The sequence below is a fragment of the Stenella coeruleoalba genome (genome assembly GCF_951394435.1).
Source record: "Stenella coeruleoalba genome assembly, chromosome: 20".
Taxonomy (NCBI): domain Eukaryota; kingdom Metazoa; phylum Chordata; class Mammalia; order Artiodactyla; family Delphinidae; genus Stenella; species Stenella coeruleoalba.
In genome coordinates, this window is record NC_137166.1 from 41,048,362 (window position 1) to 41,074,568 (window position 26,207).

A 26,207-nucleotide genomic window follows, 5' to 3' on the forward strand; every position below is an offset into this window, starting at 1 on the left:
ATAATTATCACGCTTGAGAAATGTAACATTGATACATTAATATAAAATCCATACTCAGATTTCTCCAACTGTGCCAATAATGTGTTCTGTAACTTGTTTTCTCTGATCCAGGATCCAATAAAAAATTATACATTGCTTTTAATTGTCATGGCCTTTTATTCCCCTTGAATTTGGGTCAGTTCTCTGGCTTTTTTTGTATCTTTGATGTCATTGAAATTTATGAAGAGTAAGGGCAGTTGCTTTGCAAAATACCCTTCAAGTTGGATTTGTCTGTTTCCTCATGATTGTGTTCAGGTTAAACATTTTTAGTAAAATACTGCATAGGTGATGCCACGTCAGAAGACAAGAAGCTTTTAAAAAAAATCATTACTTTTGATGAAAAATAATTTAAAAATCCAACTTTTTATTAGGAAATACTCTAGACATACAAAAATGTATAGAAAATATTATAAACACCTGGACGTCTATCACCTAGCTTTGCCAGATTTCAACATTTTGCCATATTTGTTTCATATCTTTTTTAACCATGAACTGTTTTATTGTTTTTAATGTAGAGTTCTGTGATATTTTGAAAAATGTGTAGTCATGTAATCACCACCACGGTCAAAATACAGAGCAGTTCCATCACCCTCCAGAATTTCCTTGTGGTCCTTTGTAGTCATTTCTTTCCCCCACCTCTGGTCCTTGGCAACCACTACTGATTTGTCTTCTGTCCCTATTAGTTTTGCCTTTTTCCAAAATGTCATAAAAATGGGATTGTGCATATGGAATCATACAGTAGTATGTAGCCTTTGAGTCTGGCTGCTTTGACTTACTGTAATGCATTGGAGGCTCATCTGTGTTGTGGCACTTGTTAGGAGTGAGTAGTATTCCATTGTATCAACATGTGACAATTTGTTTATACAGTCACCAGTTGAAGGCCATTTGAGTTGTTTCCAGTTGAGGGAGATTATAAATACAGCTGCTAGAAACTTTGCCTACAGGTTTTTGTGTGAATACAAGTTTTTATTTCATGGGTAAATCAGTAGGATTTACTGATGTTTGTTTGTTACTGATGTTGTTTGTTACCGATGTTTGTCAGTATGTTTAATTTTATGAGAAACTTTTTCAAAGTGACTGTACCACTTTACATTTCCATGAGCAGTGCTCTACATCCTCCTCAGCACTTGATATTGTCAGTTTTATACATTTTAGCCATTCTAGTAGGTATTTACTGGTATCTCACTGTGGTTTTAATTTTAATTTCCCTAATGACAAATGTGTTAATCATGTTTCCAGGTGCTTGTTTGCCCATCCTTCCATCTTTTTTTGTCAAGAATCTGTTCACATCTGCCCATTCTTCTAACTTGGTGGTTTGTTTTCTTATTATTGACTTTGTAGAGTTTTTTATATGTATATTGGATAAAGTTCTTTGTTGAATATGTGATTTGTAAATATTTTCTCCCAGTTGGTGGCTTATCTCTTCCTTCTCTAAACAATGTCTTTCAAAGAGCTGAAGTTTAAAATTTGGATTAAGTCCAGTTTATCAATTTTTGCTTATACGAATTATACTTTTGGTGTTTTATCTAAGAAATCTTTGCCTAACCACAGTCACAAAGATTCCCCCCATGTATTCCTCAAACATTTTTTATAGTCTTATATTTTACATTTAGATAAATGATCCATGTGAGTTAATTTTTGTATATGGTACAAGGAATGGATCGAGGTTCATTTTTTTGCATATATCTAATTGTTCCAGCATCATTTGTTGAAAAAACTATCCTCCTTCCATTGAATTGCCTTTGTGCCTTTATTGAAAATCACTTGACTACACATGCGTGACTCTGTTTCTGTTGTGTTGATTTATGTATCTGTTCTTTCTCCAGTACCACACAGTTCTGATTACTGCAGCTTTATATTAAGTCTTGAAATCAGATAGTGTGTCTTCCAACTATGTTGTTCTTTTTCAGAATTATAGGGGCTATTCTAGTTCCTTTACCCTTCCAATAAGAATTTCATGAATAGTTTGTTGATTTCACAACTGCTGGAATTGAGTCCTTTTTATAGACCATTTTGGGGAAAATCAAAATCTTAACATTCCACGAACATAGTATATTTGCATTACAGGCTTTTCTTTGATTTATTTCACCAGTGTTTTGTACCTTTTAGCATGCAAATTGTTCATTTTTTTGTTAGATTTATTCCTAAGTAATTCCTGCTTTTTGGTGCTATTGCAAACGATACTGTTTTTAAAATTTAAATTTCCAATTTTTATTGCTGGAATATAGACATGCAGTGGAATTTATTATATGACCTTGTACCCTGGAATCTTGGTACAATCACTTATTAGTTCTAGTATATTTTTTGTAGACTCCTTAGAATTTTCTACATAGATATTCTTATTGTGAATAGAGACACTTTTCTTTCTTCTTTTCCGATTTTCCTGACAATCTTTTCTTGTACTGACTAGGACCTCCAGCACAATGTTGAGTAGGAGTGGTAAGCACACCACTAATAAATTTTTTATTTTGTTTGTTTCACTTTTTGGTTCTAGAATTACCCTTTTCCAAAGGTTATTTTTTTAAAATAGTTTCCATTTCTTACGTGAAATTCTCCTTTTTAAAAAACAAACTCACTATAGCCATCTTATCCTTAAGTTTTTGAACATGGTATTTATAATAGCTGCTTTTAAGTCCTTACCTGTTCACTTCAGCATCCGGGCAGTCTTGGGTTCACTTTCTGTTGGACATTTTTTACCTTGGCTGTGCACTGCATTCTCATTTCTTTGCCTGTCTAGTATTGTTCATGCTACACTGAGGGTTGTGGTGACAGGGAACTACTGTGTGCTCTGTCAGCACTTTGGGAGGCTTGGTTTATAGTTCTTTGCAGACCTCTTGATTTTGCCCTTGTTGACAGAACACATTCTCTTTGTCCTGCAACATGGTCTTTACTCCTCAGGCCTGGCACTGCAGGGGTTCTCAGGGAGCCTGAGGTGTTTACTGAGCCTCCTTAACTCCTGCTCCAAACTCCCTTTTCCTGTGATGGGTGTCAGAGAGAATCAAAGCTGGACATGGGTTAAAGCAGTTAGAACAGACTGTGTTCAGTGACTGCTGATGTACGGGAGGGAGCTGAGTTGCGTTCCAATTTGTGTAGAGATGACCGGACGTTTTAAAGGGAGAGTGAGGAGGACGAGGAGAGGGGCTTCAGTGGAAAATGACAGAGGGTGGGTCAGTGTAACTGTGGTGGGGCAGCTGTGTCCACCGCCTCTGGGGCCAGGCTTCTGAATTCCCGCAGAGACTGGGAGGCTGGGGCCCTGTCCTTCCAGATGATTACATCCCAAAGGAACTGGTTATCAGGTCCTCGAGAAGGAATACTCCTGAGTGGTAGGAGATAACATACACATCCCAAAGGGATAGGTAGGCTCCACAACTGAGGCCCTTTTCAGTAAGTTCTGTGACAAGGGGAGGTCAAGGGCCTGTGTCAGGTGTTGGCTGGGACAAAAGTAATTCCTTCTCAGGCCGGCATTGTGGAGGGGACATGGCCTTATGCTGTGAGTTTGGGTGGCCTCTTAGTGCAGAGGTTTGGGCAGTCACTCTGTGTCCAGAGTCCTGCAGTTCTTGTGGGCAGAAGCTGAAACTGTATTTCCATCAGCCTCCCGACTGTGGCTTCTCCCAGGACTCCCTGGAGTCTCACCGTGCCGTTCAGGCTCTGCCGAGGATTTGAGGGGTTTCGTGTGCAGACTTCAGGGCTCTCCCCTCTGTGGCTCAGCGTTTCTCCCCTTCATGTACAGCTGCTCTGGCAGCCCCAGACGCCATTCTCTGGTTTCTCAAGCCACAAACGGGGTGACTTCTGCTTCAGTTGTGTTCTGCACCCCCAGGACTGGGGCTGTTTTCAGGGGAAAAGCTGTTTATGAACATGGGTCTCACCTAGCCCTGTTGCCTCCCTTCAAGGATTGAATCTCCCACCTGATTTTGGTCACTCTTCAGTGCCTTCAGCCCGTCATTTTCTTTTTTTCCAGGGTTTATCATTGTTACTTGCAGGTGGGTTAGTCTATATGAGCCACTCTGTCATTACTGGAACCAGGATGGCCAGCTGTTCTTTTTTCCAACTATTTATTATAAAAATGTTCAAACATTCAGAAAAATAGAATACTAATGTACTCCTCTCACCTGGTATCTGGGATCCAAAATCTTGGGATGCCATTGCTTTTAGGCCCTTTCAGTAGACAGGAAATATAGCACGTTTGAAAAATCATGAGCTTTTGCTGATATTTTCAAGTCAAATTTAACTTTTCATTTTATATTTGTATTCTTTCTCTAATGATGAAAATCGTGGTTTCTAATAACACTAATAGATAATAAGATACATTTGGAGAAGTCTTTCATCTCTCTTCCTTCTACCCCATTCCTGGCTTCCTCCGTACGTAATAATTTGTATGTTTTTGGTTTATCTGCCATTTCTTTATTTTAACATGAGCAGAATGTACATACATTCACATTTCCCTCTCTTTCTTATGAAAGACATAGAGTACAAAGAACGCTGTTCTGAACCTTGCATTTGTATTTTATTATGGATATTTTCAAAGTACAGGTCAAGGGCATTGATCTCTGCTTTTTCAGTCAGCACATGATTCTAAATTCCATATTACTGGTTACGTGTTTTAGAGTTTTATCTTTGCATCTTTTATCGTTTTTCCGAGTTTTATTGAAGTATAATTGACATATGACATTATATAAGTTTAAGGTATACAAGGTGATAGTTTGAGGGTCTTTTATCTTCTATCTGACCATTTAAGACAGAAGTACTTGTCAAGAATTTGTTAGAGCACTTAAATTTGAAAGAGTTACTGTGATTCTAAGGTTTATTATTTTATGGTTCCACTTTTAAATCATGCATTGTTTTGTCTTTTAAAAATTTTACAGATCGAAGATCCAGGTTGCTTCTGGGTTATTATAAAAGGATGTAGTCCCTTTTTAGATCATGAAGTTGACTATCAAAAACTAAATAGTGCCATGAATGACTTCTATAATAGCATGTGTCAAGATATAGAAATAAAACCACTAACGTTGGAAGAAGGGCAGGTATGTATCTAAATGTGCTTTAAACAACATGTCTTGAAATACTACTCAAAATGTAGACTGTTTTAGCAACTAAGATGATAAAAACTTTTAGAGTATTTCAACTGCTCATGGTCATTGCCTTGTGTTAGGTTCTTTCGGTTGCATAAGAGTCGGGCTAGTCATGGAAAGTGGCAATTGTTGTATCAGGTTCACATGGGGCAACAGGAGGTGGAGTGTCGTCTAAATTCAGGCATAGAGCCATCGTCTTGGGGCTGGGAACCAGAGGATCATTCTAGATCCATCACAGGGACCTTAGCAGAGGGAGCATGGGGGTTTCCAGTCTAGGGCCAGTGCCTCGCTTTTGGTTGCGTGTGACTTTGACCAACTCGTGGTGTTTTATTTTCCTTACTCCACATTGTGGCCCCTCCTTCCTTTCCTGCACCCTCAGCTTTGTGCCCATTGTCTGCTTCTCTCTGCAGGTTAGTCATTTCTCAGAAGAATTTGAATTCTTTTTTTTTTTTTTTTTTGGCAGTACGCAGGCCTCTCACTGTTGTGGCCTCTTCCGTTGCGGAGCACAGGCTCCAGATGCACAGGCCCGGCAGCCATGGCTCACGTGCCTAGCCACTCCGCGGCATGTGGGATCTTCCCGGACCGGGGCACGAACCCACGTCCCCTGCATCGGCAGGTGGACTCTCAACCACTGCTCCACCAGGGAAGCCCAAGAATTTGAATTTTTATAGCAGTGTAATAGGAAAAGATTTATAAACTATGAGAAAAATTAGAAATAATTTGAATTCCTCAGCCCACCCTAAATATTTATTAATAACATTATTTTTTCCATGCATTTACTTTTTTTTTTTAAATTAATTTGTTTTATTTTTGGCTGCGTTGGGTCTTCATTGCTGCGTGCGGGCTTTCTCTAGTTGTGGTGAGCGGTGGCTACTCTTCATTGCAGAGCACGGGCTTTAGGTGTACGGGCTTCAGTAGTTGTGGCACGTGGGCTCAGTAGTTATGGCTTACAGGCTCTAGAGTGCAGGCTCAGTAGTTGTGGCGCACAGGCTTAGTTGCTCCGCGGCATGTGGGATCTTCCCGGACCAGGGATCGAACCCATGTCCCCTGCATTGGCAGGTGGATTCTTGTGCCACCAGGGAACTCCACCGTTTACTTGTTGAAGAAACGAAACCAGGTCAGTTGTCCTTTTAAAGTATTCCACGTTCTGTATAGCCTGGTTGCTTCCTTGTGGTGGTGGTGAACTTTCCCCTTCATTCCCTATATTTCGTGCAGACTGATAAATATAAAGCTTTGATTACATTTATAGTCACGTTTTTTCCCCAAGAATGACTGGTGCTGTGAGGTTCCTCTTGTATTGAATTGGGAGAGAATCTCACTTTCGGTGATGCTGAGGTTGACCGCTGCATTCAGACGGCAGCAGCCTAAGTGCCCGCTGTGGTTCCCGTCGGCTAGTAATGCTATCCAGTGACCACCACCACCCAAATCAGCCCTTTCATTTATGCTTGCAAAATGGTCATTTTCACATTGCTTCTGCATTCATGAGCTGGAATTCTTCCATAGAGAACCTTCCCTCATCTTTTAGAACGGTTTGGCTTCCTGAAGTAATTCTGGAAAGGTGGAAAAATTGCTTGATTCTTTCCCTTATCAGTTTTCCTGTGCCTCGTTATCTACATTTACGTCTAGAGGTTTGTTTTGTTTTCCTCTCCTTGTTATTTTTAAGTACTATATTGATCTCATGGCTTTTAATGTATTCATCAGTTGCAATCATTTTTCTTGATGCTTAAGTTATCTCATTACTGGCCAGTAGAAGCCCTAGTTTACCACCTTTTCGAAGGTGACTGACTGTGTGAATTATTAGCTACAGGTTTCTTTGACTTTAGCATGAAACAGAAATACCCTCCATCCTCTGGCACAATTTCTCTTGAATTATTTGAGCCTTGAATTATGTGAGCCTCTCAAGAACACATCCCTTGCAGAACAGCTGCCCTATGTTTTCCAACTTCAGTTCCCGAGAGCAGGGATCTCTGCCGTCCCACTTCTTCCCTGTTGGGCACAGCTGTCCCTGCTGAGCCACTTTATAAGCCTGTGGTCAGCCTATGGTTTGCCTGTCTATGGCCTGTCAGTCTCATGGGACAGTCAGGATGCCAAGCACTGTCACTCTAGCAGGGCAGTTTCCCTAGAAGGGGGCTGCAGGTATTTTTTCAGTCATTCACTGAATAGGTTTTGAAGACATAGTACATGCCAAGCGCTGTTCTAGGTGCTGGGAATATGGCAGTAAACAAAAAGACAAAAATCCCCTTCATCATGGCGCTGACGTCCATTTGTGGCCGATAGCAAACAAATGTTAGAGGGTGGTAAACAGGCATGGGAAGCAGAACCGGGAAGATGAGCCTGGGGTTGTGATTTTGTGTTGTCCTGGCACATGATTGACAATTATTTGTAAGTTTTGTTTTCTGATTTAAGAAGGTAAAGCAATGCGTTTTCCTTATTTCAGTTTCTAAAAATTCTCCTTAGTTAAGGAGTCAAAGTGACTGTAGTAAGAAAACCAGTGAAATAGAATTCAGGTGCCCTGTGTTCTTGTTTTCCCAATAAGCAGTGTTTAGCTTGGGGTAATCCAGCCTCCTTGCATCTTTAAGGTAAAAGGTATGAGATGATGTTGAGAGTACCTTTTAGTTCTCTCATTATTTACTAGAGATTTTTAATTTAATTTTTTAAAATTTTGATAGTAGTATGGTTGATTTACAATGTTACAGGTTGCAGGTGTATAACAGTTGCAGGTGTACAACAAAGTGAATCTGTTATACATACATCCACTCTCTTTTAGATTCTTTTCCCATATAGGCCATTATAGAGTATTGAGTAGAGTTCTCTGTGCTACACAGTAGGTCCTTATTAGTTATCTATTTTATATATAGTAGTGGGTGTGTTAATCCCAGTCTTCCAACTTATCCCTCCACCGCCCCCCCCAACTTACTCCCTGGTAACCACAAGTTTATTTTCTACATCTATAACTCTATTTCTGTTTTGTAGATAAGTACATTGGTACTCTTTTTTTGGATTCCACATAAAAGCGATATCATATGATATTTGTATTTCTCTGTCTGATTTACTTCACTCAGTATGACAATCTCTAGGTCCATCCATGTTGCTGCAAATGGCCTTATTTCATTCTTTTTTATGGCTGAGTAATATTACATTGTGTATATATACCACATCTTCTTTATCCATTCTTCTGTCGGTGGACATTTAGGTTGCTTCCATGTCCTGGCTCAATATTGAGCTCAATTAAATAGTGCTGCAGTGAACATTGGGGTGCATGTATCTTTTCGAATTATGGTTTTCTCCGGATATATGCCCAGGGATTGCTGGATCATATGGTAGTTCTATTTTTATTTTAAGGAACCTCCATACTGTTCTCCATAGTGGCTGTACCAGTTTACATTCCCACCAACAGTGTAGGAGGGTTGCCTTTTCTCCACACCCTCTCCAGTGTTTACTGTTTGTAGATTTTTTTGATGATGGCCATTCTTACCAGTGTGAGGTGATACTTCATTGCAGTTTTGATTTGCATTTCTCTAATAATTAGTGATGTTAAGCATCTTTTCATGTGCTTTTTAACTGTCTATATGTCTTCTTTGGAAAGATGTCTATTTAGGTCTTCTAACCCACTTTTTATTGGGTTGGTGTTTTTTTTTTTGATATTGAGCTGCATGAGCTGTTTTGTATATTTTGGAGATTAATCGTTTGTCAGTTGCTTCATTTGCAAATATTGGGTTGGCCAAAAGGTTCATTCATTTTTTTCCTAAGATGGCTCTAATAGTGCTTAGTTGTCTTTAACTTCATTCAAAACAATTTTGTTAGACTGTATTGTGACAGCTGGCATATCAGCGTGCATTGAAAAAAAAAATCAAAGTTGGTGAATTTTTGTGTAGCCATCTTAATATTGAAGATGGAAGAAAAACAACATTTTCAGCATATGATGCTTTATTATTTCAAGAAAGGTAAAAATGCAACTGAAACGCAAAAAAAGATTTGTGCAGCGCATGGAGAAGGTGCTGTGACTGATCGAATGTGTCAGAAGTGGTTTGTGAAGTTTCGCGCTGGAGATTTCTCACTGGACGATGCTCCACGGTTGGGTAGACCAGTTGAAGTTGATAGCGATCAAATCGAGACATTGATTGAGAACAATAACGTCATACCACGTGGGAGATAGCCGACGCACTCAAAATATTCAGCTCAAGTGCTGAAAATCATTTGTACCAGTTTGGTTATGTTAATCGCTTTGATGTTTGGGTTCCATGTAAGTTAAGTGAAAATGCAACCTTCTTGACTGTATTTCCATATCCATTCTCTACTGAAATGTATTGAAAATGTTCCGTTTTTTAAACAAATTGTGATAGGCGATGAAAAGTGGATACTGCATAATAATGTGGAACGGAAGAGATTGTGGGGCAAGCGAAATGAACTACCACCAACCACACCAAAGGCCGGTCTTCATCCAAAGATGGTGATGCTGTGTATATGGTGGGATTGGAAGGGAGTCCTCTCTTATGAGCTACTGCCGGAAAACCAAATGATTAATTCCAACAAGTACTGCTCCCGATTAGACCAACTGAAAGCAGCACTCGACAAAAAGCATCCAGAATTAGTCAACAGAAAATGCCTAATCTTCCATCAGGATAACGCAAAGACAACATGTTTCTTTCATGACCAGGCAAAAACTGTTACAGCTTGGCTGGGAAGTTCTGATTCATCTGCTGTATGCACCAGACACTGCACCTCCAGATTTCCATTTATTCAGGTCTTTACAAAATTCTCTTAATGGAAAAATGTTCAATTCCCTGGACGACTGTAAAAGGCACCTGGAACAGTTCTTTGCTCAGAAAGATAAAAAGTTTGGGGAAGATGGAATTATGAAGTTGCCTGAAAAATCACAAAAGGTAGTGGAACAAAAGAGTGAATACGTTGTTCAATAAAGTTCTTGGCGAAAATGAAAAATGTATCTCTTATTTTTACTTAAAAACTGAAGGAACTTCTTGGCCAGCCCAATATTTTTCTCCCATTCTGAGGGTTGTCTTTTTGTTTTGTTTATGGTTTCCTTTGCTGTGCAAAAACTTTTAAGTTTAATTAGGTCTCATTTGTTTATTTTTGTTTTTATTTTCATTACTCTAGGGGGTGCCTTGAAAAAGACCTTGCTGTTATTTATGTCAGAGAGTGTTCTGCCTATGTTTTCCTCTAAGAGTTTTATAGTATCTGGCTTTACATTTAGGTCTTAAATCCATTTTGAGTTTATTTTTGTGAATGGTGTTAGGGAGTGTTCTAATTTCACTCTTTTACATGTAGCTGTCTAGTTTTCCCAACACCACTTATTGAAAAGACTGTCTTTTCTCCATTGTATAGTCTTGCCTCCTTTGTCAAAGATCAGATGACCATAGGTGTGTGGGTTTGTCTCTGGACTTTCTATCCTGTTCCATTGATATATATTTCTGTGTTTGTGCCGGTACCAGTACTGTTTTGATTACTGTGGCTTTGTAGTATAATCTGAAGTCAGGGAGCCTGATTCTTCCATCTCCATTTTTCTTTCTCAAAATTGCTTTGGCGGGCTTCCCTGATGGCGCAGTGGTTGAGAGTCCGCCTGCCGATGCAGGGGACACAGGTTCGTGCCCCGGTCCGGGAAGATCCCACATGCCGCAGAGCGGCTGGGCCCGTGAGCCATGGCCACTGAGTCTGCATGTCTGGAGCCTGTGCTCTGCAACGGGAGAGGCCACAACAGTGAGAGGCCCGCGTACCGCAAAAAAAAAAAAAAAAAATTGCTTTGGCTATTCGTGGTCTCTTGTGTTTCCATACAAATTGTAAATTTTTTTGTTCTGAAAAACGCCATTGGTAATTTGATAGGGATTGCATTGAATCTGTAGATTGCTTTGGGCAGTATAGTCATTTTCACAATATTGATTCTTCCAATCCAAGAACGTGGTGTATCTCTCCATCTGTGTCATTTTTGATTTCTTTCATTAGTATCTTACAGTTTTCTGAGTATGACTAGAGATTTTAACACCAAAGTTTTCTTTTTATTTTGTAGGTTTGTGTGGTTTATTGTCAGGAACTGAAGTGCTGGTGCAGGGCTGTTATTAAGTCAATAGTGTCTTCAGCAGACCATTACCTCACAGAGTGTTTCCTTGTGGATTTTGCCAAGTACGTTCCAGTGAAATCCAAAAAGTATGTATGTATGTATTGATTTTGCCTCATGCTCTTTAGGGGACAGATGTCTGTTTTCAAGGAGAATGTCCATTTTCGAAGTAAGGGGCGAGAGCTTCAAGATGGGAAGACTTGCAGGTTCCAATTTTACAAGCAGTGAATGTAAGAGCAGGTGCTCAGGATGAGAATTCAGCAGGCGCCTCCGGCCCTCCTTCTGCCTTCCTTCCTAGAAAGTGCAGGCGCTCTCTGTGAGCCGCTCTTCTGGCCTGGCGTGGCATGTCCCCTGAGTTTGCTCAGGCGATGGAATGGGTGCTTCGGGAGGCCTGGCTCCCTGGAGGCAGAGAGAGACTCTTCTTGTCGCCACAGAAGGGATGGTTTGCTGGCACAGCCTTAGATTGCTGAGAGCAGAGCGTGCGTCCCTCGTCCTCCTTAACAGAGTGAGGGTGTGACTGTCACAGAAGGCAGGAGGCCGTTCAGAGTGACCCTCGATGACTCCAGGACCACACACCACGGTTCCCTAGAAAACACTTGTCAGCAAGGTGGTCTTGGTGTTTGTGGTAATTGTTCTCATGGTTTCCTATCCCAGAGTCAGGGAGTATCAGTTTAATAAATAATGAATAGTAAACATGAGGACCCTTCTTCCAAAAGGGAAAGAGTGGTCCCAGCTGCAGGGGAGGTGGGTGCCCTGATGGGGAGTCTGTGTCAGGGGACCACTCCCACAGCAGGGCTGGCAGGTCTTCATGGAAAAGGAGGTGCCTTTCTAGCTTGTGGTTCTGCACCCATGTAACCATAGTGGTTATTAAAATTAACATCGTATTTAACGGTTTGGAGAGATTTCCTCTTAGTATTTGGAGTTTTAAGTTTAGTTTGTTTTGGGCAAGAGAATCGTATGATTAGAGCGGGGAGGCCTGGAGGGGCGGTTAGTGCAGCCGCCTTTTCTAAACGGTCCGAGACCAAGGTGGCCAGGCTGCCCGCACACGGCCCCGAGAACCTGTTGATGTCGAAACCATACGTTCAAGTGCTCTGTCATTTGCCTGAAGGAGAATGGAAATAAAAATGCTGGACAGCTTACGAAACCTCAGCCCATCAGCTCTTTTGTGCAAAGTTGACAAATACTAATTCTTAAAACATCTGCTTATTTACAGAAGCTTCAAGATAATTCTGGTCGTGTATTGAAATTGCTATTTTAAAATCTTAAATAGAATTTGCTTCCAGGTTTGTTCGTTATTACCCAGTGTTTCTCAGTCTAAGGAGACAGTGTTTTTCTAATGCCTCCCTGCCCCCATGCCATAAAATTTTGACGCCAAAGATTACTGAGTATCTTTTATGTACTATATGTATATCTGTGCTTTATACATAAAAAAGTAAGATTTTTCTGAGCCCCCAAGAACCAGTTTTCACCTTGCTCGGCAAATGGCTCCAAGCACTTGCTGCTGTTGGTGGCTGTAATAGAAACAGAAATAATCAGGTTTTGTTTCATGTTAAGTATTTTAATTATGTACTAGGTGTACTTTAAAGAAATATGTTATATATAATTTTTTAAATCATGGAACTCTTTCTCTTTCACTGTTAAGCATCCGAGTTGCAGTAGAAACTTTTATGCAGCTTCCCTACAGAGCAAAGAAATTCAGACTGTACTGCACAAAACCTGTCACATTGCACATTGACTTCTGTGAAGACAGCGCTGAGATTGTGTAAGTACAGCTTCTGACATAGGCTGAATCGTTAGTAAAAGCCTTAACTTGAGTGCATGATGCTTACGTGAAATCAGACCCTCTTGAGAAGTGCTAAGCCATTTCGAAGGTCTCTTTGTCCTTCAGGAGGTGTCTTCTGAGTCACTGTGTCAAACCTGGCCATGTAACCCCATCTCCAGAGGCTGTGTTGTGAGGGGGTTAGAGTGTGGTCTGAGCTCTGTGCTATTTGGCTTCTTAACTTACAAAAAGGGATAAATTAAGTGTAAAGAGAAACATTTATACATCGGATCATGGAGCATTAAAAAAAAGTCCATGACATCCTTCTCCAGCCCCATTTCCTCCCTCCCTCCCTCCTGGGAGGCTTCTGTGACCTGTTCAGGCTCTGAACTTGCAGACCTTTTTCGGTGCTTTTATACATATTCACATGCTTGGAGCTTTTAATGAAAATTAGAACACACTGTCTTATTGGCAAATTTAACTTAAGAATGTATTGAGTTGGCCAAAAAGTGCCTTTGGTTTTTAAGTAAAAATAAAGGACACATTTTTCATTTTCACGAAGAACTTTATTGAACAACATATTTACCCTTTTGTTCCACTACCTTCTGCCATTTTTCAGACAACTTCATAATTCCATCTTCCCAAAACTTTTATCTTTTTGAGCAAAGAGCTGTTCCAGGTGCCTTTTACAGTCATCCAGGGAATTGAAATTTTGTCCATTAAGAGAATTTTGTAAAGACCTAAATAAATAGAAATCCGAAGGTGCAGTGTCTGGTGTATATGGCGGATGAATCAGAACTTCCCAGCCAAGCTGTAACAGTTTTTGCCTGGTCATGAAAGAAACATGCAGTCTTTCTGTTATCCTGATGGAAGATTATGCATTTGGGACACTTCCCTGGTGGCACAGTAGTTAAGAATCTGCCTGCCAGTGCAGCAGACACAGGTTCGATCCCTGGTCCAGGAAGATCCCACATGCTGCGGAGGAACTAAGCCCGTGTGCCACAGCTACTGAGCCTGTGAGCCACAGCTGCTGAGCCCACATGCCACAACTACTGAAGCCGGCACACCTAGAGCCCCGTGGTCTGCAACAAGAGAAGCCACCACAATGAGAAGCCCACACACCGCAATGAAGAGTAGCCCCTGCTCGCCAGAAACAGAGAAAGCCCGCGCACAGCAATGAAGACCCAGTGCAGCCAAAAATAAAGATAAATAAAATTTTTTTAAAAAAGTGGAAGCCAAATGTTTAAAAAAAAAATAGAGAATCGTATGCAGAAGTATGGTCAAGAAGGTGTTTTTTGCTTAACTTATGTGGAACCCAAACATCAAAGCGATTAACATAACCAAGCTGGTGCAAATGATTTTCAGCACTTGAGTTGAATATTTTGAGTGTGTCGGCTGTCTCCCACGTGGTATAACATTGATTGTTCTCAGTTACTGTCTCGATTTGATCGCTATCAACTTCACCTGGTCTGCCCGACCATGGATCATCCTCCAGTGAGAAATCTCCAGCACGAAACTTCGCAAACCACTTCTGACACATTCGATCAGTCACAGCACCTTCTCCATGCGCTGCACAAATCTTTTTTTGCGTTTCAGTTGCATTTTTACCTTTCTTGAAATAATAAAGCATAATATGCCAAAAATGTTGCTTTTTTCTTCCATCTCCAATATTAAAATGGCTGCACAAAAATTCACCAAAAATTTTTGATGTTTTTTTTTTAATGCACGCTGATATGACAGCTGTCACCATACAGTCTAACAAAATCGTTTCGAATGAAGTTAAACACAATTAAGTGCTACTAGAGCCATCTTATGGAAAAAAAGAACAAACCTTTTGGCCAACCCAGTATTTTGAAGTTCTTTGCCAGTACACGTATTCCCTTCTACTTTCAGTCATTTTCCTGGGTGAATACAATTGGCATACTTGCTGTCTTTAACCACTCCTCTCTTGATAGCCAGCTAGATTGTTACCAAACCATTTTGCACTGTACATTCTCATAAGAATATAGGTAAATCAAAATGAGATATATAGGTGTAGAAATGTATACATGCATGCATGCACATGTGTACACATGTATCATACACACACACACACACACACACACACACACACACACCCCTGTCTAGTAATTTGACCACATTGCCAGTGTTTGTACAGGATGGGTCCCTGCACTGGGCAGTGCTGTGTCGGGGTTATGACTGTGATCTTTGCTGTCTTGAATGAGCACTACCTGAGGTCCTGGGGGTAGCCCCATCCTCCCCCTCCAACACTGGCTTTGTGGAAGAAGCAGCTATGGGAAGCAGCACAATTTTTTTTTTTTTTTTTTTTTTTTTTTGTGGTATGCGGGCCTCTCACTGTTGTGGCCTCTCCCGTTGCGGAGCACAGGCTCCGGACGCGCAGGCTCAGCGGCCATGGCTCACGGGCCCAGCCGCTCCACGGCATGTGGGATCTTCCCGGACCGGGGCATGAACCCGTGTCCCCTGCATCGGCAGGCGGACTCTCAACCACTGCACCACCAGGGAAGCCGGAAGCAGCACAATTTTGATTCAACTTGCACGTCCCGGTGATGTTGCATTCTAAGTTCTCTCTGAACTTGGAAGCTGCCTCTCTTTTGGATGCTTTTGTGGGATCTGTGGAGACCCTCCCAACTCCACTCCCCCAGCCCTCATCACCTGTAGCTCCCTTGGGATGACGAATGCATCACTCTTGTGGCTGCCTGGGAATCCACACTGATAAGCCAGCTGGTCTCTGCTGAGGCCGCTGTTCCACCAGGCTGCCCAGCAACGCCGGCCCCCTTCCTGTCCCTCTTGCAGAGCAGCCAGCCCTCCGTGCCCAGCTCTTCCTCAGAGGCAGACCCCTGTCTTTCTCACGCCCCCTCTGCATTACCCCCTTCCCAGCGCCACCACAGTGCTCCCCAGGGGCCTTCCCAGCCTTGGACACACCCAACCCTAGGAGACCCTCAGTGTAGGCGAAGAAGGGCTTCAGGTAAGTGATCTCACTGGGTTTTGATCACCTTCTTTGATGTTGCTGGTTTTGTGTTTGCGCCTCATCTAGAATGTCTGTCTTAACATGTGTATTACAGTTTTTGTTAAATTTCCCTTCAAGAGGACTCGCAGTCTATACTCCCATCATTGGGGTGTAGAAAGTGCTGCTTTCCCCACACAACGTAGAGTATCATCAGGCTTTTTAACTTTTGCTTGTTTGCTGGACAACAATGGTATTTTGTTTTAAGCTGTATTTTTCTGACTTGTAAAGTTGGGTATCTCTTCATGTAGTTTGTGTGTGTGTGTGCGTGTGTGTGTGTGTGTGCGCGCGCGCCGTGTTGAGAGAGACACACACGTACACAGACACACAGACTAATTGATTAACCTGTGACAGACTTGTTGATTTACTTGTTCATAGACTAGATTGATTTTTCTCTTGGGCCTTTTCCTTATTAGGAATCTTCTACATTTTGTTAAAAAACAAAAAGCTTATTAGGCAATTTTTTGTATGGCAAGGTTTTAAAACCACTGTATTCGTTTGTTTGTTTGTTTGTTTACACCTCCCTTCGGAAACCCTTTGTGATTCTCTTGAGGTAATGTGCTTAGTATCTTAGTAAAAATAAAAATATCAGGGCTAAGTGCTTTATGTACTTTACCTCATTTGATCTTTGAAACAACCCTTGGAGGATGGTGATGGCATCTCTGAGAAATAAAACCAGTGGAGAAACATAAAACGTATCACTCTAACCTTACTCTATTTTATTTTTGTTCCATGCTTCTAAATATTGGTTTTTCATGATCTTCCACTGCCTGTGGCTTCTCCTGCGATTTTCTTTCCAAAGCATAGTATGACTCTGTTTCCGGTTTGGGAGTGTGTGTGTGTAGCAGCCTAACCTTGACATAGCATCAGATCCCACAGGTTAAGGGCTCCAACCTACAAGACCTCCCCCAGCCCCCGCCCCTGCCAACTTCAGATGCCAATTTCAAGTCTGGGTTGTCACCTGCGCTTCTGACTGGGATGGCTATAAATGAGAGGTTCCCTTCTTGGGTTTGATTAATTTGCTCACAGAACTCAGAGAAACATTTTACTTACTAGATTACCAGTTTATTATAAAAGATATAACTCAGGAGCAGCCAGATGGAAGAGATGCGCAGGGCAAGGTGGGGAGAGGCGCTTCCTTCCCTCTCCAGGCACGCCTGTCCCCCGCATCTCCACGTGTTCACCAGCGCAGAAGCTTCCAGCCTAGGCCCTTTTTGGTGTTTATGGAGGCTTCATTACCTAGCCGTGATTGATTAAATCTTTGGCCATTGGCAGTTGATTCAACCTCCAGCCCCTTTCTCCTCCCTGGAGGTCAGGGTGGTGGGACTGAAAGTTCCAACCCTCTAATCACAAGGTTGGTTCCCCTGGCAACCAGCCCCCATTTTTAAGTTACCTTGGTGCTTTCCACTCGTCACCTTGTCACTCTCATCACTGAACTCTGTGCCAGAAACAGGGACATGACAAAATAGATCTTTCTTATCATAAATCACAGTATCACACATAGGAAAGGACAAGATGATAGGGAGAAATGGGACACAGTGAAAGGGGTACCACGAGACAGTAGTGGCTGCGTTTCCCACAGCCACTTTCAGAATGTTGGTGTAACCAACATGTGTGGGGCCCTCGCTCCGTGCCAGCCTGTGCTGAGCAATCCTAGCTCAGGGTCCCTGTCCTGGGAAGCTAGCGTTCTGGCTGGGAGATGGGTGTCGCAGGTAATGGGACGATGGTGTTGGGACATGATGCCGTGGAGGTGGGCACAGTAGCTCAGGAAGCCCCAGAAAGGGGCCCATTCTCAGCGAGTCTCTGCACTGGCACAGGCGGGCATGGAAGAGAAGTCTGCTGCGGGGTGCAGCTGGGATCATCACCCCCAAGCCAGAGCCGGACTCTCCGTTACCTGCATCATATGTTCAACGTGTAATATCAGAAACATCCAGTGTATGATTTATTAAATGATGTTAGCGTACTGACCTCAGCATTTTATTTAATGAAGTTGCCTCTTTTCTCCGTTCCAGACCTGCCAAGAAGTGGGACAGTGCAGCTATTCGGTACTTTCAGAACATCCTGAAAGGTGAGGCAAGTGCGTGATCACAGCCGCCTGCTCTGAACTGACGCCTTCTGTTGATGAGAGGGTTTGAGATGTGCGTGCTTAGCTGTCTGACCCCCTTTGTGGGGTTCATGAGTGACCTGGGGCTTCTTCCACCCCAAGTGTCACAATGACCCTGCACCCCTGGAATTTTGGGGGTGGATGTGGGCATCCATAATTGACAGGTGAAATCAGGAAGGAGCTATGTGGGTGAGGACCCTTACACAATAATGCCTGTCTCTTAGTTGGCATAGAAGCTGCAGCACTGCAAAATAAATTTACGTGCATTTCATTGAACCAACAGTTGATGAAAAGCCTAACTTTTTTTCTGCAAGCAAGGGGTAGTAAATGGATACTTTGTGATCACCGTCATTGCTAATGAAGATGTGTAGGATGTCTCAGCACCTCTTTAGTGTGCTCTTTTTATTTTATTTTATTTTATTATTTTTTTTTTTTTGCGGTACGCAGGCCTCTCTTGTGGCCTCTCCCGTTGCGGAGCACAGGTGCTGGACGCGCAGGCTCAGCGGCCATGGCTCACAGGCCCAGCCGCTCCACGGCATGTGGGATCTTCCCGGACCGGGGCATGAACCCGCGTCCCCTGCATTGGCAGGCGGACTCCCAACCACTGCGCCACCAGGGAAGCCCCTCTTTTTATTTTATATCCTTGGCTGTAAGACAGACTCTCATTTGAGACATCTGTCCTAACCCCTGGCCGTCTGAGCCAAATAACTGTGCCCAACTCCAGGGCTGTTCTGAGGAGTAGTGAGTTTGCATTGCCTGGGGTGCTGGCCCCTCTCCTCCACTGCCCCACTGTCCGGGTAAAGGAGCAAGCAGAGGCGTTGCACCTGGGAGAAATGGGAGGGGCGCCTCTGGTTTTGTAGCTTGGGCCCTTGTGAGCCCACAGGGGGCCCGGGAGACACAGGTTTGGAGGAGGCAGAGTGCTTGGGTTGAATACCGTCCTGCTACGTCCGCATAGCCTCCTCACCTGTAAAACGATAACAGTGCTTGGAGCTGCTACATGGAGCTGCCCTTTGGGGCATTTGGAGGGGTGGAATGGACTCAGGTGAAAGACTGTGACTGGGCACATGGGTTTGGGAGTCACTGGAAAAGAAGAGAGGGCCCAGAACTGTGCTCGAGGTGCTGTCACAGGGTGACAGGAGGAGGATGGCGGGCTGAGGGGGACAGAGGACACATGGCTGACTTCGTGCCGGGAGAGCCTGCACCTTGCCTTGCCCAGTGCCAGACGCGTTCTGCGGGAGGAGGCTGTTGAATGTTGTGGCGCTGGGTAATCGTGAGTGGTTAGCAGAGATTAACAGGTGAGAAATAGTCATAGTTGTTTAAAGCATACTTTTTTTTTTTTTTTGGCCTCGCGGTGTGGCATGCGGGATCTTAGTTCCCTGACCAGGGACTGAACCCGCACCCCCTGCAGTGGAAGCACGGAGTCCTAACCGCTGGGCCACCAGGGAAGTCCCTCAAGCATGCTTGTAATATCAGCTACTTTATGTTTTGATTTATGCTGTTTAGCAGCTACCCAGGTGGAAGCCAAATTGTGTGCTGTGGAAGAAGACACTTTTGAGGTTTACCTTTATGTAACTACAAAAAATGAAAAGGTAAGTGAAAGAATTGTATTAAAATATTATTAAAAATGCTTATTAAAACAGTACACACCTAGGAAAACAGTGTCATTCACACAGCATATAAATTTTCTTAATCTTTCAAGGTCTGGCTTAGATCAGAAGTTAGCCAGGTCTGTTTTTCTTCTTTTAATTACTTAAAAAAATTACTTTAGTATTTTATTTAGACAGCATTTTATTGAGTAATGGACAAGAAATTATTCCTATAGTGATGAGTGTGAAATGTTATTTTCTTACGAGAGGATGTAATTTTCTTGAATACACACATGTGGTGTGGTTTTAGTTCCCTGCTTTTTCCCTTCCATAATTTTCTCATTGTATGGACATATGCTCACTGTAAAGAATTCAGATACCATAAGTAGAAAGGAAGTGGGCCTCACCTGTGAGCCCCCTCTTTCCTCCACCCAGTTATTAGCTGTTCACCTTTGGCTGGCTGCCCTTTATGAAGGGTGGTATGAGGACGCAGCAGCTCTGTACCTTGTATGGAGGTGGATAGAGCTGCAGATCTAGGGCTGCTCAGGGCCCACAGAGGGCATCTAAAACCTGGATTTATTTTAAAACTTTGTTTTGGAACAATTTACGCTTACAGACGAGATGCCAAAATAGTGCAGAGATTTTTGTATGTGCTTTACCTGGGTCCTCCTAATGTTAACCATACAAACAAGCAGTACAATGATTAAAACCAGAAAATTTACACTGATAAAATATAACTTAAAAAAATCTGCAGACCTTATTTGAATTTTGCTGGTTTTTCCACTGATTTCCTCTCTCTGGTTTCAGGTCTGATCTCAGATCCCACATTGCATCTGACTGTCCAGTCTCCTTAGTTTCCTCCAATCTGTGACAGTTGTCTTTCCTCCTCTTTTAAGACCTTGACACTTCTGAAGAGTACTGGCCAGTTATTTTGTAGAATGTTACTCAATTTGGCTTTATTTGATGTTTTCTCATGATTAGCTTGAGGTGTTGCATGCTTTTAGCAAGAATGCTATGGAAGTGATGCCCTTCTCAGTACGTCAGGGCGGGGGTTATGATGTTGATAATGTTTTATTATTTGTCATCTTAATCATGATCACCTGGTTAGGGTGGTGTCTGCTAGGTTTTTCCTCAACAGAGTTACTGTTTATTCCGTTTTGAAATTATTAAGTATCTTACGGGGAGATACTTTGAGACCATGCAGATAGCCATCAATGACTCTTCTCTGCAAAACTTATTTCTGTGGTGTTTGCCCATTTCCATCATGCCCTCTGCATTTTTAATTGGAATCTATGAGGAAGAGCTGACCCTTCTTCCCATTTATTAATTGATTCAATAATTTATCTTAGTATAGACTCTTTGGATATTTATTTTACTCTGAGGATATAATCCACCATTATCATTATTTTCCTGCTCAAGTTGTTGCAGATTTAGTTGTTAGGAGCTTCTTCAAAGTGGCTGATGTGTCCTTTCTGTGTGTCCCACCATAGTTGAAAACTCCTACTTTCTGGTACCCCAGGATGCTCCAAGGCTAATTTTGTCCTTTTCCAGCCCTAGAATCAGCCACTTCTCCAAGAAGTGGTTCCTTTTATTGAAGAATGGTCTTCTGATATTAAGATCAGGGCACTAGGTGTGCTCATTATTACTACTGGGGTGTCATTGATTGCAGGCCCTCTCAGCAGACAGATAGGAAAGACAGGTATGTACGTTAACCCACTTACACAAACATTTACATCTATTCCTAGATCTATCCATCTGTATATATATTAAGAGCTCTGGTACCTCTAATTTCAATCCAGCGCTGCAGGGTTCATTCTACCCCTCCCCTCTCCTCATTCCTAACACCTGTCTCTGACAGTAAGAAACCTGCGTTAGCTACAGTATAGTTACTTGATTAATTCTAGTATTCACATAGAGTAATTTCAGACTTGCTAACCCACATTCCTGTGCAAAAGAAATTTGTCTTTAGCCTTAGAGCATGCAGCCCTGGATGCAGAATTACTTAGGTTAGCTCTTTTCTTCCCTACCCTCTTCAGTGTCATTGTGTTATTCATTTGTAAGAAGGTTCATTTGTTACTCTTTGGGTTGTGTTTTGGGTTCCCCCACATTCTTGTTGATTTTGCCTGTGACTTTTCATTGCTTATTTTACAGCTTGGTAAAAATGCCAGAATGTTGCCTCTAGGACCCGTCTTGTGAAACATCTTTTAAACAAGTTCTCCACTGACCTGCTTCTTTCTTCTTGCTTTTCTTTCTCTGTGTGTATGGCCGTGTTCGGATGACAACTTGCTTTCCTCAGGGTGTTAAAAGAGCAGAGGCATGCTCAGCGGAGAGAACTTACAGTGGACGCATGAGGTCATAATTGCCAGAAAAGAAAAAATGGGGTCAACAGTCCTTTTCTAGCTCCCGAAGGAAGCACAAGGATGTGTCCCAGCGTGTTCTCTCTCTCTCTCTCTCTCTCTTTTTTTTTTTTTGCTTGTTTTCTTTCACACAAAATTATTTTAAGATACATCCACGTTGATCCTTTTATTGTCAATATCCTTCCATTGTCTGGATATACTACAGTGTGTTTATCCATTCACTTGTTGATGGACATTTAAGTTGTGACCCCTTTGGGGCAACTACAAATGAAACTTCTATGAAGATTCATGTACAAGTCTTCCTGTGGACCTGTGCTTTCATTTTTCTTGAATAAATACCTAGGAGTCCCACTTCTGGGTAGTGTTATAGTATAGGTATTAAGAGCCTACCAAATTGTTTTCCAAAGTGGTTGACCGTTCTACAGTCCCATCAGCAATGAGAGTTAAAGTTCCTTCACATCTTCTTCATTACTTTTATGGTCATTCTCATTGGTGTGTCATGGTCTCTCATTGTAGTTTAAATTTGCATTTACCCAGTGACTTATGATGTTGAGTATCTTTTCATATGCTGTTTGCAATCCGTATATCTTCGATGAAGTATTCAGATCTTTTACCCATTTTTTTTCCTTTTTTAAATTGATGTATAATTGACATACAACATTATATTAGTTTCAAGTGTACAATACAATGACTTAATACTTGTGTATACGTATTGCAAAATGTTTAGTTAACATCCATCACCACGCGTTACAGAATTTTCTTCTGGTGATGAGAACTTTTAAGATTTACTCTTAGTAACTTTCAAATGTGCAATACAGTATTACTAACTATAGCCACCATGCTGTACGTTATATGCCCGTGACTTATTTATTTTATAATTGGAAGTTTTCACCTTTTGACTCCATTCACCCAGTTCATCACCTTCCCCCCGTTTTCCCCCACCCCAGCTCTGGCAACCACCAATCTGTTCTCTGTATCTATGAGCTTGGGGTTTTTTTTTTTTTTTATTTTGTTTTCTTTTGGTTTTAGATTCCACATACCAGTGGAGATTATATAGCATTTGTCTTTCTCTGGCTTATTTCACTTAGCATAGTGTCCTTAAGGTGTTGTCACAAATGGAAAGATTTTGTTCTTTTTTGTGGCCAAATCATATTCCATTGGGTATATGTATATACACTACATTTTTTTTACCATCTTTATTGGAGTATAATTGCTTTACAATGGTGTGTTAGTTTCTGCTTTATAACAAAGTGAATCAGTTTTACATATGTCCCCATATCTCTTCCCTCTTGGGTCTCCCTCCCTGCCACCCTCCCTATCCCACCCCTCTAGGTGGTCACAAAGCACCAAGCTGATCTCCCTGTGCTATGCGGCTGCTTCCCACTAGCTATCTATTTTACATTTACACCACATCTTTCTTTATCCATTCATCCACCCATGAAAGCTTAGATTATTTCCATTAACTTGGCTATTGTAAATAATGTTGCAGTGGTCATGGGGATTCATGTATCTTTTCAAGTTAATGTTTTCATTTTCTTCAGATAAATAGCCAGAAGTGGAATTGCTAGATCGTATGGTAGTTCTATTTTTAGTTTCTAGAGGCATCTCCGTGCTGTTTTCCATAGAGGGTATACCGATTTACATTCCCACCAACAGTGCATAAGGGGTCCTTTTTCTCCACATACTTGCCAACACTTGGTGTTTCCTTTTAACAACAGCCATTCTGACAGATGTGAAGTGTTACCTCACTGTATTTTTATTTATTTATTTAATTTATTTATTTTTGGTTGCCTTGGGTTTTTGTTGCTGCATGCGGGCTTTCTCTAGTTGCGGCGAGTGGGGGCTACTCTTCGTTGCGGCGCGTGGTCTTCTCACTGCGGTGGCTTCTCTTGTTGTGGAGCACAGGCTCTAGGTGTGCGGGCTTCAGTAGTTGTGGCTCACAGGCTCTAGAGTGCAGGTTCTAGTTGTGGCGCACGGGCTTAGTTTCTCCACAGCATGTGGGATCTTCCCAGACCAGGGCTCGAACCCGTGTCCCCTGCAGGCGGACAGATTGGCAGACAGATTCCTAACCACTACACCACCAGGAAAGCCCCTCATTGTGGTTTTGATTTGCATTTCCCTGATTATTAGGGATATTGAGCATCTTTCCTTGTACCTGTTGGCCATCTGTATGTCTTCTTTGGAAAAAAGTCTATTCAGATCCTCAGATCCTCTGCCCATTTTTGAGTTGGATTATTTGGGGGTTTGTTTGTTTGTTGCTGTTGTTGTTGTATGAGTTCTTTATGTATTTTGGATATTAACCCCTTATCAGACAAATGACTTGTAGATATTTTCTCTCATTAAGAGTCTTTTCATTTTGTTGGTGCTTTCCTTTGCTGTGCAGAAGCATTTGAGTTTGATGTAGTCCCACTGGTTTATTTTTGCTTTTTGTTGCCTTTGCATTTGGTGTCAAATCCAAAAAATCATCTCCAAGACCAGTGTCAAGGAGCTTATCACCTGTGTTTTCTTCTAGGAGTTTTATGGTTTCAGATCTTATATTCAAGTCTTTAATCCATTTTGAGTTTGCTTTTGTATATGGTGTAAGAAAGTGGTCAAGGAGCTTGTGTCAAGGAGCTTATCACCTGTGTTTTCTTCTAGGAGTTTTATGGTTTCAGATCTTATATTCAAGTCTTTAATCCATTTTGAGTTTGCTTTTGTATATGGTGTAAGAAAGTGGTCCAGTTTCATTCTTCTGCATGTGGCTGTCCAGTTTTCCCAACACTGTTTATTGAAGGGACTGTCATTTCCCCATTATATATTATTGACTCCTTTTTCATAATTTAATTGACCATATATGTGTGGGTTTATTTCTGGGATGTCTATTCTGTTCCATTGATCTATGTGTCTGTTTTTATGCCAATACCATACTATTTTCATTAGTATCTTTTGTCCATTTTAAAATTGGTTTTGTTTTCTTTATATTCAGTTTTGAGAGTTCTTTATGTATTCTGGATACATGTCCATCCAGATATATTATTTTAAAATATTTTCTCCTTTTCTGTGGTTTGCCCTTTACAGTATCTTTTGAAAAGCAGAAATTTAAAATTTTGATACAATCTAATTTATCAGTTTTTTCTTTTATGATTTGTGTTTTGTCTTCACCCTCTTCCCAGATCTTTACCTGGCAAAGCCATGTTCGTTCTCAAGCACTTTCAAGTAGACGTTTTTTAGATTTTGTGCCAGGAAGGTTGGTCAGAAGTATCTAGTTCACTGTTACTAGAGCAGAAGTCAAGAGATCAATTTCTATCAAATTATGTTCTATAAAATAATTTTTCTGAAGGTTGAAATTTTCGGTTAAGTTTGGCATATTTTCTGAACAGTCACCTGAGTATATTTGTCTTATTCATGAAATGTTTAAAATTATACAGGTTTGTGTGAACGATGATCTGGTTGCAAAGAACTTCGCTTATTATGTATCACCCACGGAGAATAAAAACCTTGATTCTTTAGAGAAGCCAAGATTGAATATAAAGTCGGCATCCTTTTCCAGTAAACTCAATCCAGCACTTACTCTTTGGCCAATGTTTTTGCAAGGAGAAGATTCTCAAAGGATGGAAAGTGAGTGGATTTCACCAGTATGTTTCTCTTAAACTGTCTTATTTATAGGAATCTTAGCGTATTGATATAAATTGTTGTACAGACTTTTCCCCGTATGGAGGCAGAGACTTCGACTCTGAATTTAATATTTGAATTTTAATCCTGGTGAGTTTGTTACAAGTTTTGAGGTTCTAAAAGAGCTGCTGCCGTTTGTTTTTATGAGAACAGGATAAAAAACTATTGTTAATTTCTTATTAACATGGAGTTATATTTTCAGAAGTCCATATGTTCGTAATTTAAAGATATTATCAAAACAAGGTTTTGTTTACTGTTTTAGATACTTTAAAAAAGAGCCATTTATTAGCATGAAAATATGAGAAGATTCAGTCACGGACAATGGAAACAACTTCAAATGTTTCTCTCTATATCCACTTTTGTGTTTTGGGTTTTATTTCATGCTTTAACCCTGAAATGTATTCTTTCTGTCAGAGTCAAGTGGTTTAACTTTTCTGGCAAAGTCTCTCCAGCATCCGTGGCCCAAGGGTGTCGGTGACCTCGGGCCAACCTCTAGGATCCTGGGTGAGTTCTCTTTTGCTCCATTTCATAGGCAATGTAAAAGAAC

At 41.5% G+C, this 26,207-nt stretch overlaps 1 protein-coding gene across 7 annotated transcripts in view; it reads left to right on the plus strand.

Annotated features, from left to right (window-relative positions):
- The window catches only part of TDRD12 (tudor domain containing 12), an 82,953-nt gene that overhangs the window by 3,994 nt on the left and 52,752 nt on the right, over positions 1-26,207 (plus strand). For 6 of the 7 annotated variants that reach the window (XM_079908771.1, XM_079908772.1, XM_079908770.1 and 3 more), the window contains 7 exons: positions 4,902-5,060; positions 11,131-11,267; positions 12,821-12,940; positions 17,975-18,030; positions 19,570-19,655; positions 25,417-25,606; positions 26,075-26,164. In XM_079908771.1, the coding sequence (XP_079764897.1) occupies positions 4,902-5,060; positions 11,131-11,267; positions 12,821-12,940; positions 17,975-18,030; positions 19,570-19,655; positions 25,417-25,606; positions 26,075-26,164 (838 nt within the window). The remainder of the gene's footprint in view (positions 1-4,901; positions 5,061-11,130; positions 11,268-12,820; positions 12,941-17,974; positions 18,031-19,569; positions 19,656-25,416; positions 25,607-26,074; positions 26,165-26,207) is intronic. The other variant, XM_079908768.1, reaches the window with a different exon arrangement.